At 38.2% G+C, this 15,658-nt stretch overlaps 1 protein-coding gene across 1 annotated transcript in view; it reads right to left on the bottom strand.

Moving 5' to 3' along the window:
• Positions 1–15,658, bottom strand: part of LOC113026898 (mucin-2-like) — a 40,314-nt gene that overhangs the window by 12,298 nt on the left and 12,358 nt on the right. The window contains exons 17-31 of the mRNA XM_026176205.1: positions 14,025–14,261; positions 12,887–13,008; positions 12,624–12,775; positions 10,954–11,092; positions 10,593–10,703; positions 10,106–10,276; positions 9,621–9,860; positions 7,496–7,652; positions 7,128–7,256; positions 6,093–6,240; positions 5,451–5,494; positions 5,091–5,294; positions 3,052–4,971; positions 2,063–2,340; positions 110–281 (exon numbers count right to left, since the gene is read on the bottom strand). Coding sequence (XP_026031990.1) covers positions 110–281; positions 2,063–2,340; positions 3,052–4,971; positions 5,091–5,294; positions 5,451–5,494; positions 6,093–6,240; positions 7,128–7,256; positions 7,496–7,652; positions 9,621–9,860; positions 10,106–10,276; positions 10,593–10,703; positions 10,954–11,092; positions 12,624–12,775; positions 12,887–13,008; positions 14,025–14,261 — 4,224 coding nt within the window. The remainder of the gene's footprint in view (positions 1–109; positions 282–2,062; positions 2,341–3,051; positions 4,972–5,090; positions 5,295–5,450; positions 5,495–6,092; positions 6,241–7,127; positions 7,257–7,495; positions 7,653–9,620; positions 9,861–10,105; positions 10,277–10,592; positions 10,704–10,953; positions 11,093–12,623; positions 12,776–12,886; positions 13,009–14,024; positions 14,262–15,658) is intronic.

Raw genomic sequence — 15,658 nt, forward strand, 5'->3', positions numbered from 1 at the left:
GATTATCTGCAGTATATCAAAGAGACAGATTTCATATTGTGTATTTATATACACCATAAGTACAGTGTATATTTTGCTGTGTATTTATAATATACATTATTTAGCTTACATCGACATTCATAGTGAGGGCAGCATCCGTCATCATCAGAGATCTTAGCAGCACTGCGTCCATTGGTGCAGATGGGCTGCTGCATAGTAGGACAGACTGTTGGCATCGTTATAATCTTCCCATTAATGCACGTAGCTGTGGTGCAGTTGCCGGCATCCCAGGACTCTCCATTCTGAACAAGTATTGACAAACAAAAGATGATTTAGGAGATCATGGGTTTGTTTAAAATACACTGTCTTTCAAGTAAATTGTCATAATCTCATTTAGGTTTATAATTATTCTTATCCCAGACATATGCTCTTTTATTTAGTAATTTATTGCATTTTGCACATATCTAAAATATATGTTTATTTATTTTTGGAAGTTTTTGATCCACTTTTTACATTTGTAAATCTGTGAAGTAACAGTAAAGCTGAAGTCACCAGATTATTATTAATATGTGAGAGAACCCCCACAGGTACAGAACATGCTAACAAAGAGCCCCAAGTTGTTGTCAAACCAGAAACATTCATCCTGTGAAGCAGCTGTGCTAACCACTGCTCCATTCAGCCACTGTGTTTCATTTCTGCATTATATGTTTTTTTCAGCTTAGAGCAGTGGTTCCCAAACTGTTTTTGCTGGGCCCCCCTTTGTTTTAGAAGAAAAATGTTGCCCCCCCCCCCAACACGCAAACACATCCTCCCACCACACAGACTCATATTTTGCTTTCAAACTCCATTGCTGTTTATTTCACATCTCGACTCTGGTCCGATTTCACATACTAACTCTTTTACGCTATGTCCACACCTACACGGTCATTTTTGAAAACGCAGCTGTTTCTATGCGTTTGGGCTTTTCGTCCACACGTAAATGGCGTTTCAAATCACCGAAAACTGCGATTTTTTAACTTTTAACTCCATTTTTGTTCGTCACGCAACGTCAAAGGTATGCGCCTTTTTTCACATCACGCTGTGCGCAACGTTATTGTTTACATGAGATGAATTGCAGAATGATAGAGACAAAATACTGTTAATCTGACTGTCTGCAGGTTTTACACACAGTTACTGTCCCTCTGTTTACAAAGGCAGAGGCGTCACGCTGTGATTATTTTACATGTAGTTGTTTTTTTCCTGTGTAATAATGTTCAACATTGCTGTCAATACATTTTTCAAAAAATGCCTCTCTGTGCAAAATGGGTTCAAAAACATAAACAGCTGTGGGATCCTGTTTGTCTGTGATTTGAACCGAGGGGAATAAATCATGGCAGGATCAGCCTGATGTTATTTGCATCCCACTGTAACTTTATAAAGAGCAAAATGTCAGGAGTAGTTAATCATTATAAGAAGTGTTTGTAAACTAAAAATCAAGAATGTAGGATACTGTTTGTCCGTGATTTGGAGAGCCCAACGCGCGGGGAGATCTACCTCGGCACTTGTGCAGGTGAAGCCAAAGAGAAGATATGCTTCACCATGTTTTCTAGTTTTTGGCTTGGAAGGGAGTTGGTTTGGAAACATATTTGGCGATGTTTCATCTCCTGCTTTGTGTTTGTATGGAAGCCCCGTTAAAAACCTGTCAATTATGCTAGCAGTATCCAAACGTTCTTTTTTTTCCTCTCTTTTCATACCGCGCCCCCCCTGCAATGGCTCTGTGCCCCCCCCTAGGGGGTGGGCCCCACACTTTGGGAACCTCTGGCTTAGAGCATGGCTGTACACAGTGGTGCACTAAGGTAGGCCTATTATCAGCAAATCAACACCATGGACTTGGAATTACTAAATGGTCTATTGTGGATCTACACTCTACAGCCTCTCAACTGGTATTCACCAAGGCATCACAGTGGTAAATGACAAAAATAGATATAGCTATTATTGCAGTCAGGTTCAGGGTGTCACACCAGCACCAAAGTGGTATTTAACAAAAAGCCCATACATTGCCCTCACTCAATAAATAATAAAAACATATGTAATCATGTCACACCTGTCTCGGTGGATACACATCATTGCAGACATTTTGAGTAGATGAAGTTATTGATGTACTTGAAGTAAAGGAGGCAGGACTAGTTGTTGTCAGAGGTACTGAGCTGGAAATTGTGGCCTTTGTAGTAGTGCTGAATACTGTAGTTGTAGAGTGTGCAGTAGTGGGCACACTTGGTGTCACAGGACAAGGACTGGACTGTGTCTCAATTTCACAAGATGCATTGCAAAATGCAGCATAACACCACCCTAACCCATCAGTGACATTGTACACAAAGTCCCCTGTGAAAAAACAAACAAAAACAAAACACAGATAATTAAACAAGCGCTGTACTGGTATCCAACTGGACAGGCTGGATGCGTATGTGTGTGTCAAATTAACAGTTTTTGTTATGTCCATTTCTAACTAAAGACTGATATGCTTTTTCTTCATGAACAGCTCTGGGATTTAGAACAATATGCATTCAAATAAGAACTTCAGATGAGAATATAAAACTCTAAATTTGAGGTAAGATAATGGATGAAAACAACATTAAGGGACTTAATGACCTATATACAGTGACATACTGTGCAGAAAGTTCCCCAATTCCCTATGAAACCCATGTTGGTTTTTGTGGAGACCATTCAGAAAGCCAGACATGCAGTAACATGCAGCTGAAGTTACAATGTCACCTGCTCTGGCCCCAGGAATAGAATTATCTATAGTAGTTGGGGTTTACCATCACGACTCTAAAAATAGTTAGAAATAACCTAATTTTTTCCTTGAAAAGACTGTTGCCAAGTGGGTAAGGTAAAGGTGTACCAAGGGTTATGTTTTGGACTACACATCTTCCTCACAATCAACTGTTTTCCTGGATGCTTTGGGAGAACCTGCTATACGACGGCTAACTGGGTCTAAACTTGAAATTTAAAACAAGAACAGAGGTGTCCTAACAACATGTGTTCAGAATTAAAGAAAAATAAAATGATAACAAAAATGAAAGAGAAACCTACCAGCATGATGCGAAGCTCCATTGACAATGCATACACATCGTGTCGAGGTTGTATTAAGGGGTGATGAAGAAGCAGCTGTGGTTTTGGTCACACTGGGGTTTACACTTGTTGCGTAAACAGTCGTGCTGCCTGGAAGTGTCTCTGTTATGGGAGCAATAGAAGTTGAACCTCTAGATGTTGAAGGTGAAATAGTTGTGTTTAAAACAGAAGGATTTGTAATTACAGTTGAGGAAAATGATGATCCAGTTACAACAACTGAGGTTGATGCAGATGTGGTAGAGGATGTTGTTGGTCCCGATGTAACTATTTTTGGTGTTTTTGTTGTCATAACTGTGGCTGTTGTGGATTCAAATGCTGTTGTCTCTGCAGGTGTTGTAGCTGTTCCTTTAGTGGTAGTGAAAGGCCCAGATGTAATTTCAGTACTCACAGATGGTTTTGATGTAACCGTTGTGGATCCTTGACCTGTTGTTTCAACATGTGGAGTTGTGGTCGTGGTTTCAACAACAGCTGTGGTAGAGGATGTTGTTGGTCCCGATGTGACTATTTTTGGTGTTTTTGTTGTCATAACTGTGGCTGTTGTGGATTCAAATGCTGTTGTCTCTGCAGGTGTTGTAGCTGTTCCTTCAGTGGTAGTGAAAGGCCCAGATGTAATTTCAGTACTCACAGATGGTTTTGATGTAACTATGGTGGATCCTTGACCTGTTGTTTCAACATGTGGAGTTGTGGTCGTGGTTTCAACAACAGTTGTGGTAGAGGATGTTGTTGGTCCCGATGTAACTATTTTTGGTGTTTTTGTTGTCATAACTGTGGCTGTTGTGGATTCAAATGCTGTTGTCTCTGCAGGTGTTGTAGCTGTTCCTTCAGTGGTAGTGAAAGGCCCAGATGTAATTTCAGTACTCACAGATGGTTTTGATGTAACTATGGTGGATCCTTGACCTGTTGTTTCAACATGTGGAGTTGTGGTCGTGGTTTCAACAACAGTTGTGGTAGAGGATGTTGTTGGTCCCGATGTGACTATTTTTGGTGTTTTTGTTGTCATAACTGTGGCTGTTGTGGATTCAAATGCTGTTGTCTCTGCAGGTGTTGTAGCTGTTCCTTTAGTGGTAGTGAAAGGCCCAGATGTAATTTCAGTACTCACAGATGGTTTTGATGTAACCGTTGTGGATCCTTGACCTGTTGTTTCAACATGTGGAGTTGTGGTCGTGGTTTCAACAACAGCTGTGGTAGAGGATGTTGTTGGTCCCGATGTAACTATTTTTGGTGTTTTTGTTGTCATAACTGTGGCTGTTGTGGATTCAAATGCTGTTGTCTCTGCAGGTGTTGTAGCTGTTCCTTCAGTGGTAGTGAAAGGCCCAGATGTAATTTCAGTACTCACAGATGGTTTTGATGTAACTATGGTGGATCCTTGACCTGTTGTTTCAACATGTGGAGTTGTGGTCGTGGTTTCAACAACAGCTGTGGTAGAGGATGTTGTTGGTCCCGATGTGACTATTTTTGGTGTTTTTGTTGTCATAACTGTGGCTGTTGTGGATTCAAATGCTGTTGTCTCTGCAGGTGTTGTAGCTGTTCCTTTAGTGGTAGTGAAAGGCCCAGATGTAATTTCAGTACTCACAGATGGTTTTGATGTAACTATGGTGGATCCTTGACCTGTTGTTTCAACATGTGGAGTTGTGGTCGTGGTTTCAACAACAGCTGTGGTAGAGGATGTTGTTGGTCCCGATGTAACTATTTTTGGTGTTTTTGTTGTCATAACTGTGGCTGTTGTGGATTCAAATGCTGTTGTCTCTGCAGGTGTTGTAGCTGTTCCTTTAGTGGTAGTGAAAGGCCCAGATGTAATTTCTGTTATTTCTGGTTTGGTCAGTTTTGCCGATGTGGTTTCAAATTCAAATGTAGTATTTAATGGAGATGTAGTACTAATAACTGTGACAAAATACAATGACATGACATTAAAACATGCATATACTTCCATAATACAATTCAATTTTCTCAATATTTCTCAATACTCTATCTATATCTTTGAGAAATCATCAGTTTAATACCTGAAGTGGTGTTTAGTATTGTACTAAACGTAAATGGAGTTGTTGTTGGCCCAGCTGTTGTGGTAATAAAGCAGGGGTATATGCTCCTTGTTACAATTCCATTCTCTGCACACTCAGCTGTGATGCAGTTTCCTAGGCCATCAGTTGTGTTGTAGATATTGTCCCCATAGTTGTACATTTTTCCATTAATGATGCATGTACAATCTACAAGTAAAACATTTTGTCTTTTTGTAAATACAAATTAATTCATATACATTTATTATATTATATATAATAAATTAAATTTGAAAATAAATGTTTTTTTCAATTTGCCAAGCAATAGATTTATAGCATAGCTTTACAAGCTTATAGTATACTTACAGTTAACACTGTAGTTACATTGTATCCCCGACATTGTACATAAGCTTGAAAGAAAACAACGTTGTGGTTATTTCATTTGTGTCTGGTTATACACTCACTGTGGCATGTTAAACATCACATTTACTTCTCAATAACTGTATATTTCACATACAGTGCCATGAGAAAGTTTTTGCCTTCTTTCTACTTCCTTTTTTTCAGATCATTGAAATAATAGAGTAATAAAATATTTACATTTACCTAGTCCTTTGCCCCTGTCAAAGTGCAGCAGGTTAAATGATCTTAAAAAGTGATTCATCAGGCCAAAATCTGAAGAATTACCTGAGAAACAACTTTATCATATACAATTCTAAAAAGGGTTACAAAGCCACTATGACAGCCCTTATCCATACACAATGAAAACTTGAACCAGCAGTGAACCTTCCCGGGAGTATAGAGGATTTTTGTTTCACACAAACAGTTTGTCCCTAAAGTTATGTGAAAGACTCCAGTAAGAGGAATCGGAAAGTGGGCAAATACTTTTTAATGGCACCGTGTATTATATTTTATATACTTACATCAAAAGACCACATGTTGAATTCTACGTGCATCATTATGTACTGTGTGCTAAAATGGATTGAATGATGAATCTTGTGTGAGACATACCAGGTGTAGCAGTTCTCTGATGGAACCTTTTCACCAATGTTGTAATGGTTGCCTTGGTCATCATAGCATCCACACTGGTCCCCGGAAACGCACTTCATAGTGTCTTCATCAAAGTAGGGTTGGTTCGGGGGACACTGTGGATAGCAGCCTACGATGTTTTAAAATAGTGGTTAACTTGAGTAAATTTACAAGTACAATACATGCAAAGCTTTTTTGTAAACATTTCACAATTTGCCTCTCCTTCACCTATCATGCTCCAATCCTGGGTAAACGATGCGGGACAGACATGTTCACACTTTTCAGTACACTTCTTTATTGCAGCTGTTGACTTACGCATGTGGCTGCAGCTTTTCAGCTACAGCCTACACACAACAACAACAACAACAACAACAACAACCACAACCACAAAAGGACTTAGTTCATTCTGTTTTAAGCCGGAACACCAGCAAGGTGTGATTGCTGCTCATATACATCCGCCTCCCCCGCAGCCATGCCGCAGACCACGCCCTGCCACAGCTCTGCAGTCAAAAACAGGCTTACTACAGCCACTAAGAGTGAATAGTATTGAACCCTCACTAAATTATATATTTTTCATCTCTGTTCACAAGTCTCTGGATTTCTTTTTTATAAGACTAAGACTGGACTGTATTTTTCCATGTTTGGCAATGTTCACATTCTGTTTAACTTGTTGCTTTTTTGAAGAAGTGGTGTAGACTAAGGAAGCTGTCTCGTGACAAAAGTTACAAATAGTTGTTTGAAATTAAAGTTGCTTGTTTAAAACAAAAATTACTGAAGGATTCATTGTGAATGAGTTCATTATCTAAATACAGTTGCAGGTAGGCTTTTCTGTCATTGTTTTGTTTAGATGGGATGTGAAAATATTCCTTCCTGCCATGTGGGGAATGATGTAAAAAGCTTGTGAACCACTGTGTCATAGGCAGGGATACGGTCTGTTGTTCTGTTGACTTAAGCTCCACATTTAAAACAAAAATAAAGAGTCCACAAAGTGGCATATCAATACTGTGCCTAATGTACCTTCCAGGTTGGTGATGAGTGACGAGCAGTTTCCAGATGGATTCCTACATGTTTTCATGCAATTAGCTCCACAAGGCTTATAGTGCCACTCACATTCACCAGGTGAATTATAGTAGTCACAGAAAATAGCTGCAAGAAACAAAACCATTGCTTATTAGACTTGTAGAGCATTGATGATGTTTTTCCTTCCCACTGTCACCAAAGTGCTTGCTCATAGGGGGTCATAAGATTGTTGGGTTTTTCTCTGTATCTATTATTGTACGATCTACTGTACAATATAAAGCGCCTTGAGGCGACTGTTGTTGTGATTTGGCGCTATATAAATAAAGTTGAATTGAATTGAATTGAATTACATTAATCAGACTTACGACAAAACTTTGGAGTCCTCCATGCAATGCAGGTCCCAGCTTCATTACAGGCTTTAGCATATGCAGCCACCGCAGTACAGAGACATTCGCAGTCCCCACCAGTGTCACAAGCACAGGAGTCTCTCACACAGGAATCAAAATATGGACCAGGGTCAACCTAGAACGCATACAGTAATACACTACCAGTCAGTTTCACAGAACCCCAATTCTTCCAGTTTTTTTATTGAAATTCAGACAGTTCAATTATTCCTTTTACTCTGTAAGCATAGAACAAATAAACAATTCAAGTTAAAAAAAGAATCATGCAATCCATTTTTAACCACAATGTATTCAGGGGTACAGATTGAGGAACTGTCCTTTTGCCTCCTCAATACTGTACAAAGATCATAGACTTCGGATTTTGATTCATTACTCCATAACACCTTCTTCCAGTTTTCATTAGTCCATTGGCAATGTTTCACAGCTCAGGTAAACCTCTTTAAACCTCTTTTTCTTATTCTGAAATCTTAGCATTGGTTCTGTTGCTGCAACTTGACCAGTGTTGGTCAATTACTTGAAAAAAGTAATCAGTAACTAATTACTGATTACTTCCCAAAAAAAGTAATTCTGTTACTTTACTGATTACTTATTTTCAAAAGTAATTAATTACTTAGTTACTTAGTTACTTTTTAAAAACACGATTTACAACCTGAGTAGGTGATAAAGTGATAGATCTTTCAGCCCAATTCTACTTTTTCTGCATAATCCATCATACAAAATGTAATCAAATGAAAAAGTCTCTTTTTAAAACTTGTTTTATTAGTTTTAATCTTTTAACTTTATGCATCAAGAAAAAAATTTAATTATATGCAACATTCTCTGACTGGAATAAATTAGTTTAACATTTAAACCTATTTTCTGCACATTCCAGCTCATAAAATAAAATATTTTGTGTGTTTACACTCAGTCTTTCAAATAGATGCAAGTAAAACACAGCAGAAAATAAATAAAGTCAAAGACTCAGCGGTGCTGTTGCTCTATTTTCACCTGTATAGCAGGCGGAGGTTTACGCTGGTGCAGGTGTGCCGCGGTCAGTTGAAGAATCCGTGAGTTTCTCTGTGAGTTTCCCATTACGTCGTAGCTACTCGGTGCTTGTTCGGAAGTTTAGGGGTTTTTTTCGCTGTAAAAAGAAGTTTTCTTCCCACGCACAGCGGACACTAATGTTTTTGTCACTTTTTATGGAATCAAACTCAAAGTAAGGTCAGTACTTCCACGCTTTAAACGCTGCACGCTCATACTCTCTCTGCACTCGATATGTGATCCATTGTTGATCTGCACACAGCTGTTGTCACCAACGTCGCACTCGCTTACGTCACTGTCGTGAGACATTCTCGCAAAAAATCACGGTTTTAGTAACGCAGTAACGCAGCGTTCCTACGGGAAAGTAACGGTAATCTAATTACCGTTTTTGCAATAGTAATCCCTTACTTTACTCGTTACTTGAAAAAAGTAATCAGATTACAGTAACGCGTTACTGCCCATCTCTGAACTTGACCTGTCAGTTGAAGTTGAGGCTTGCTTACTATGACCACAATTAAGCTCTGCTTCTAGCTCAGAAACTTGTCTTCTGACTCTGTTGAAGTTTTGGTTCTAGTAGACTTTTCCCCTGTTTCTGATTGCCTTTTGAAGATGAAGGACACTTGGCATCTTAATTTCTTTGTAGGAAAGATTTACACCTTTTCTCACCATTTTTATAGCAACACACAACTTTCTGCCCAAATCCTGAGGGTGTGGTACCACAATGTGCTCCAACACTACCTTTATGTAGACATACGCAGGTTTAAGTTATCGCCCACTACTCTGGATTATTCCCACAGTCTAAAGACATGTAATTAGTGGGATTAGGTTAACTGGTGATAGGTGGGGTAGGTTCCAGGCCCCCCACGACCTTGAATAGATAAGTGGAAGAGAATGCATGGGCGGATGGATATCACATATCGTGTCTATTAGGTAAACATTCCTAAATACCAGACATTAAGATAAAAGAACAAAGAGCTCATAAGGGAAATTAAAGTGCATATTCTTTTGTGCATTTTTGTGTGTGTGTATCCATTTCTGTATATTTGCTACCACCAAACATACTGACCTTTGAATGACAGCTCTGGAAGGTGACACTTGTGATGATACTGCACTGTTTTTGAGACCAGGCTGCCCGGTAGCGATTTGAGGCACAGGGATCACTGATTAGCTCTGCACTGGGGCAACTAGATGAAACTTTCCAGCTGTTACCAAATTGTAGAACATCTGCTACTATTTCCTGGGAGCGTGTGGTGAAGTCATTCTTACTGTTACCATCATAGTTTCCACACAGACCACAGACCTGACCCTAAGAGGAAAGGAAGCAGTGGTACAAATTAAAGCCCTCGTTTTAATGCTTTTTTTTAATTACAGTGATATCACAATTATTAATACGTATGAGTATCAATAATTGTGTAATTGTATTTCTATTTGTACTGACTACTAAATTTCTGTTATTGTGAAATTCTTAATATTAACTTTCTTAAGCAATTATACTTCAACAGTAAAAAGAAGTAACTGTCAATCCAGATGTGCAGAAGTTATTTCTTTTACCTGGAACTGTGGACTGATTGTAATGAAAAGACTGGTCTTCTGGTCCCACATGAGAACAAGTCCAGGCTTGATTGTCACCACTATGTAAATGCCCATTTTTTGTACCTGAAGCGCCTGGATAGTGCCCTTTACCACTTGTAAATTGTCATCTTTAAGCTGGAATTCATTATCCTGTGGGTTACAGCAGCAATGAATAAAACAGGAATTTTATTTTTGTAGAATTTAAGCTACCTGGAAACCATATATGTGCAACAAACCTGAAAAGCTGAAAGCTCTTTTGTTTTTTCAAAAGATTTCAAAAAATTGAATCTAAAAACAGTTAAATGATACAACCTTTAATTGATTCTGTAGTTTCTTTTTCTAGTATTAATTGTGCAATTTTAATATTGTTGGTGAAGAGTTCTTAAAACATTTTACTCTACATTCACTCTACATTTTGCAGTCATTATTTTTGAAAATGAGCACAACTGAAGGATTTTGTGTTTACCCCCAAGAAGATCTTGATGGTCTTAGAACAGGTGGTTCCTGTTGTTCCACATGGAACATTTTCAGTAATAATTCTGAAGCTTCCATTGCCATTATAGGTGCCACAGAAGTCCTGAGCAAAGCACAGTGCATGCAATTACTGGATACCAGTGTTAAAGTTAGAATCCTTAAGAGTTGCATAAAATCGATTTACTGATAAAAATGTTGATGTGCCTCTTTCTGTTCTGGTAAAGTAATATACAAGAAACAGTAGCCAGAGTGAGCTTTACAATGAAGAGCTGCAGAAGAAAGATGGTACAACAGTGTGTTGCCAAATCTACCAAGGCTACAAAGTTTTCATTTTTAACTTTTAGCAACCTTACTTGTAGAAGTGTGTATTCGCACTGTCCACTGAAGTCGAACCTCTTATCGTCAAAGGTGACGTAGTGACCATCTCCATAGATTCCACAAACAGCATCACACGTCTCGTTGGTACATGTGAACTTCCTTCCACTGCAGGAACTGGGGAGAAACACATACAGCCGACAAAAACTATTAAATTAATTTCAAAATATTTGTAATATCTGTGTAATCAAGAATACAAAATACAAAAAAAAAAAAAGAAACCCACAAAAAAACCCGCTGGTGATTAATTAACTACCTACCTTTATGTTTTTACAAATATAATTAAAACAACTTTTTCTATTCAAACATTTGAAAAGTACAGTGTATTTGGTGAAAACACTGCCAAATTGTATCATTTAAACCCTGATTATTCCTGAATTAGTGTTATTTTACAAGATGGGGGGAAACTTCTCACTTGTATTGGCCAAACAAGTATAAGTGCAATGACAAAATTAGTAGAGACATAACAGCAAATATAGCTGAATAGTGAAAATATAGTGACGTTTTTATTTAGTAAACAAGTTTTATAATAGAAACCCAACTCCCAAAAAGTTGGGACACCTTGCAAACGTAAATAAAATGTAAATAAAAATGATTTGCAAATCTCAGAAAGTCATACCTTTTTCACAGTAGACCATAGAAAACATGAAATGTTTGAATAAATGAAAAGGTCATTTTAAATTTGATGGCAGCAACACGTTGCACAAAAGCTTGGACAGAGTGTTGTTTACTACTGTGTATCATCCATCCCCTCTTCTTTTAAAAGCAATTTGCAAATGTCTGGGAACCAAGACCATCCCTTGGACTTTTGGAGGACGAATGTCTGATATTGAATTCTAGCAGTTCAACAATCTTGGATTTTCTTTGTCATATTTTTCATTCATGTTTTCAAGTGTAATTTCTGGAATGCACGCAGGCTAGACCCGTAGCCAGAGCCTCCTACTACAGAGCTATACTGTTGTTCCAGATGCAGTATAAGGTTTAGCATTGTTTTGCTGAAATATGCAAGCTCTTGCTGAAAAAGACATCTTTTTGTTTTTTTGTTTTTTAAGAGATGAAGGCATTTGGACTGAGTCCTGATAACTTAGTTGCCTCTAGTGTGAAGAAGACAGTAGCCATTTTATTTTGTGGAAAACAAAAGAATTGGAAGTTTTGATTTATCAGACAACAGAACAGTTTTCCACTTTTGTAGTTTCTTATTATTCATTTTAAGCATGTTAGTGACATGTTGCCAATTAAACTACCTAATTGCAAAATGTTTCTCCAGCTGTTATTTTAGTACAACTTACTTTTTCAGTCTTGCATTGCCTTATCACACAAACATTCATGCAGTGCTTTTTATTTATATCCAAACTCATTTAACACACCCTCAGCTGAATGCACTGGGGGCAACTTTGGGTTTTTTCCCAAAGATTCTTTGATTGGATTGATCTCCAGATATTTTGATTGGTAGAAAACCTGCTCTGACACGTGAGCCTTGCCAGCAGTGGCGGCTGTGTCTCAAACAAGTACTATGAGAAACAAGTCACCTATTTAACTGACGTTCTTTATTGTAGTGGAAATATGTATAAATTCTTCTTATAACCTATATACTGCTGTTGAATATTTAAATATACATCTTTGTATGCTTGTAAAGAAATGTACAAACCAGGTATTGCAATCCACTGTCAGTGTCTCTCCAGGCTGGTAGACTTGTCCATTGTGCACACATGGACAGCTGGTCTCATTGACGCAGCCTCCTGCTCCATCTGACAACAGCCCATCTGGGCATATGCAGCCTGATGTACAGCCTGTGTGGATCTGTATCCAACCAGAGTGAAAAATGAAAGGAGAGAGTAAGTCAAGCAAGACCTGTGCGTGTACTGCACATTTAAGCACACAGCCAAACTGGCACAACTGTGCTGTACTTACACAAGCCATGTCAGCGGTGCTGCAGCTCTTTTGACATTCAGTGCCAGTAGCCCCAGGTTGAGCAGTGGAGCAGTCAAAGTACACCATGGGATATTCGCATTGTGGTGAACCTAATGGTAAACCTGGGAACAAAATATAACAGCTTCACATTCATAGTTTTATTGTCATTGTGAATTTATTTACAGTTCACTGAGTGAAAACTTCATAATATGAAAGAGAACTGAAGATGTTTGGCTACTAATTTTATCAAACAAATTAACGACAATAGCATTTAATCTGTGTGCATAATGTTAATTACGGTGCCTACTTAGTAGCTGTGTTCCTCCAGAGCAGCTGAGAATGCCTTGTCTGCAGACACTGTGAGAACAATTATGAGGGAACATGAGAAATACTTTTATATGACATAATATCCTCAGTCATTCTTTAACCGTGTAGTTTCTTATTATTCTTTTTGTTATTTAAAATGTTCATGGGCAAAAAACATCCTAGTTGTACTGGTGCATTCACAACATGAATTTATAGAATGGAACAACATTTTTCCTCTAACTTGCAAGTCAATGCTTTGTAGTTGGTATATATACAGAATACGGCTTCCAGCATCCTGTGTTCCCCAGTTCAATATTCGTTTAATCCTCCTGTTTTGTTCGGAGCAAACACGTCCCTGCCATTAACACGTGTCATATTGAGTGAATACAAATCTATTAGCTGAGCTTCACTTTGTTTTTACAGCAAATTAACTTTAGCAAATGAACATTTTAGGTTGGTGATGGTAAACATAAAAATCCAAGAAAGTTGATTCTGTTCTAGCACCGCTGATTAAGAATGGTCAGTTGGTCAATTTCATGGTCATTATGATGCAAAATCTCATGACCATGGCCATGAGTACTATCCATAGAGAGTTGGGGACTGGAAAAAACATAAATAGCACATTTGCATTATGACTAAAAGTAGCAAACATTGCTAAACCTGCAGTCAGCTGAGACTGAAGAAGTTACTCGGATGAGTGACAAAATAGTTCTTCCACTGAAAACATGTCCAGAAGAACAGAATCAACCTTTGAAAATTTCCTTACCTGAATGATTCAGCATGAATTAAGAAAAATTAGTTGGCGTTATTTACCATGTGCTGCCATCTTTACTGATAGTCTGTCCAGGAGGAACAATAATGCCTTCAGCATAGCAGGGACAGCTTTCACGGGCTACACACTGGCCTTCCTCATTCATGTAAGTTCCTTCAGAACAGCCACAGCCATCCACTGTGGTGAAGTTGACCTGACAAGAGTAGTCAGTCTGGCCGAGGGAACGGCAGGTACGCCCACAGCTGGTCATGTTGTAGTTATACACAGTTTCTGCTGCACATGATGTGCTGAATGTCTCTGTTATGAGAGATATGAGATGTTTATACAATGAGCCAACAGTTCAGTTCAATTTAATTCAATTCAAATGTTGCAAAAATGAATCAAACACAGATGATTTAGTAAGATTTGTTGTATTCAAATGACCTGCTACTTCTGCCATTATTTAAAATAGATACCAAAATATGTGCCATAGCTGTGGTACTGGAGACAAGAACTGTTCATGTAGTACGAATGGCATGGAAAGATGTCTGGTGGGTTAACACCATAACACAGACATGGTGTCAGCAGCTGACCCATGCTGACAATGTGATGGTAATAATAACATTTATATTAACCCAAATAATTTAGAGTTTCCTCAAATTGTGACTGCTGCTGCTGACTTTAATTTACAGGGGCTCTGACACATTTAATTGTCATGGTCATCGAGGTACAATATTCCTGTGAGTTTAGCACTAACGTTGTTGATTTAGCACAGATTATTCGATTATTTTACATACAAGTGTACTCCAATTGCAGTATGAATGCTGAAAACTGAATTGTTTGAGTTGAATTGTTGTAACTGCTCAATCTTTGCTGAAATCGTTGAAGCTGGCAGGTTGACCGTTTTTAGATGAGCTGAAAGCTGAAGAATATATCCAAATAAGCTGACAAATAATGAATGTTTATCTGAAATTGATGCGAAAACTGATACATTGCATTATTACATTTAAGAAGTGAATCTAAAAAAACTGTAGATGACTTAATGATTAGACTCAAGGATCTTAAATGAAAAGCCAGCATATTTTCACATGTTTGAGAGTTTTTATTTTTTAAAAAGCTCTTTATTTGATGTGCTTGAAATGATATTTAAACAAAAATTTAAAGACAAGGACTGATTAAAGTAAGTTTTAAAAAATTTCTAATGATCCAGTCAATGAAGAGCTCATTCAAATTTCATGAAATTCGAATCCACAAATGAAAAATAGACCTAAAGTGTAATCAACAAATCAGAATGACCTATTATTCTCATACATTGATTGCTGGTATAGAATCAGTCTGTGGGAAATTGCTGTTAAATTTCCCTTTTTGAACCTGTCGATAAACTGCTTCCAAATACAAAACCAGAACTCATATCATAATACTTTTTTAAAAATAAGGACCAAGGACTTCTTCGACATGACAGTGGGTCTCGCCGCATTTAATCATTAGTAATCATCAATCTCTGCTGCTCTACCACAGCATGTCTTTTGTCCGGTCTTCCTCCCCTCACCTCAGCCAGTCACGGCGGATGGCCCCGCCCCTCCCTGACCCTGGTTCTGTTGGAGGTTTCTTCCTATTAAAAGGGAGTTTTTCCCTCCCACTGTCGCCAAAGCATTTGCCCATAGGGGGTCGTGTGATTGTTATTTTGTCCTCTGTTGTATTATTGTAGGATTTTC

Source organism: Astatotilapia calliptera, chromosome 1 (genome assembly GCF_900246225.1).
Source record: "Astatotilapia calliptera chromosome 1, fAstCal1.2, whole genome shotgun sequence".
Lineage (NCBI taxonomy): Eukaryota > Metazoa > Chordata > Actinopteri > Cichliformes > Cichlidae > Astatotilapia > Astatotilapia calliptera.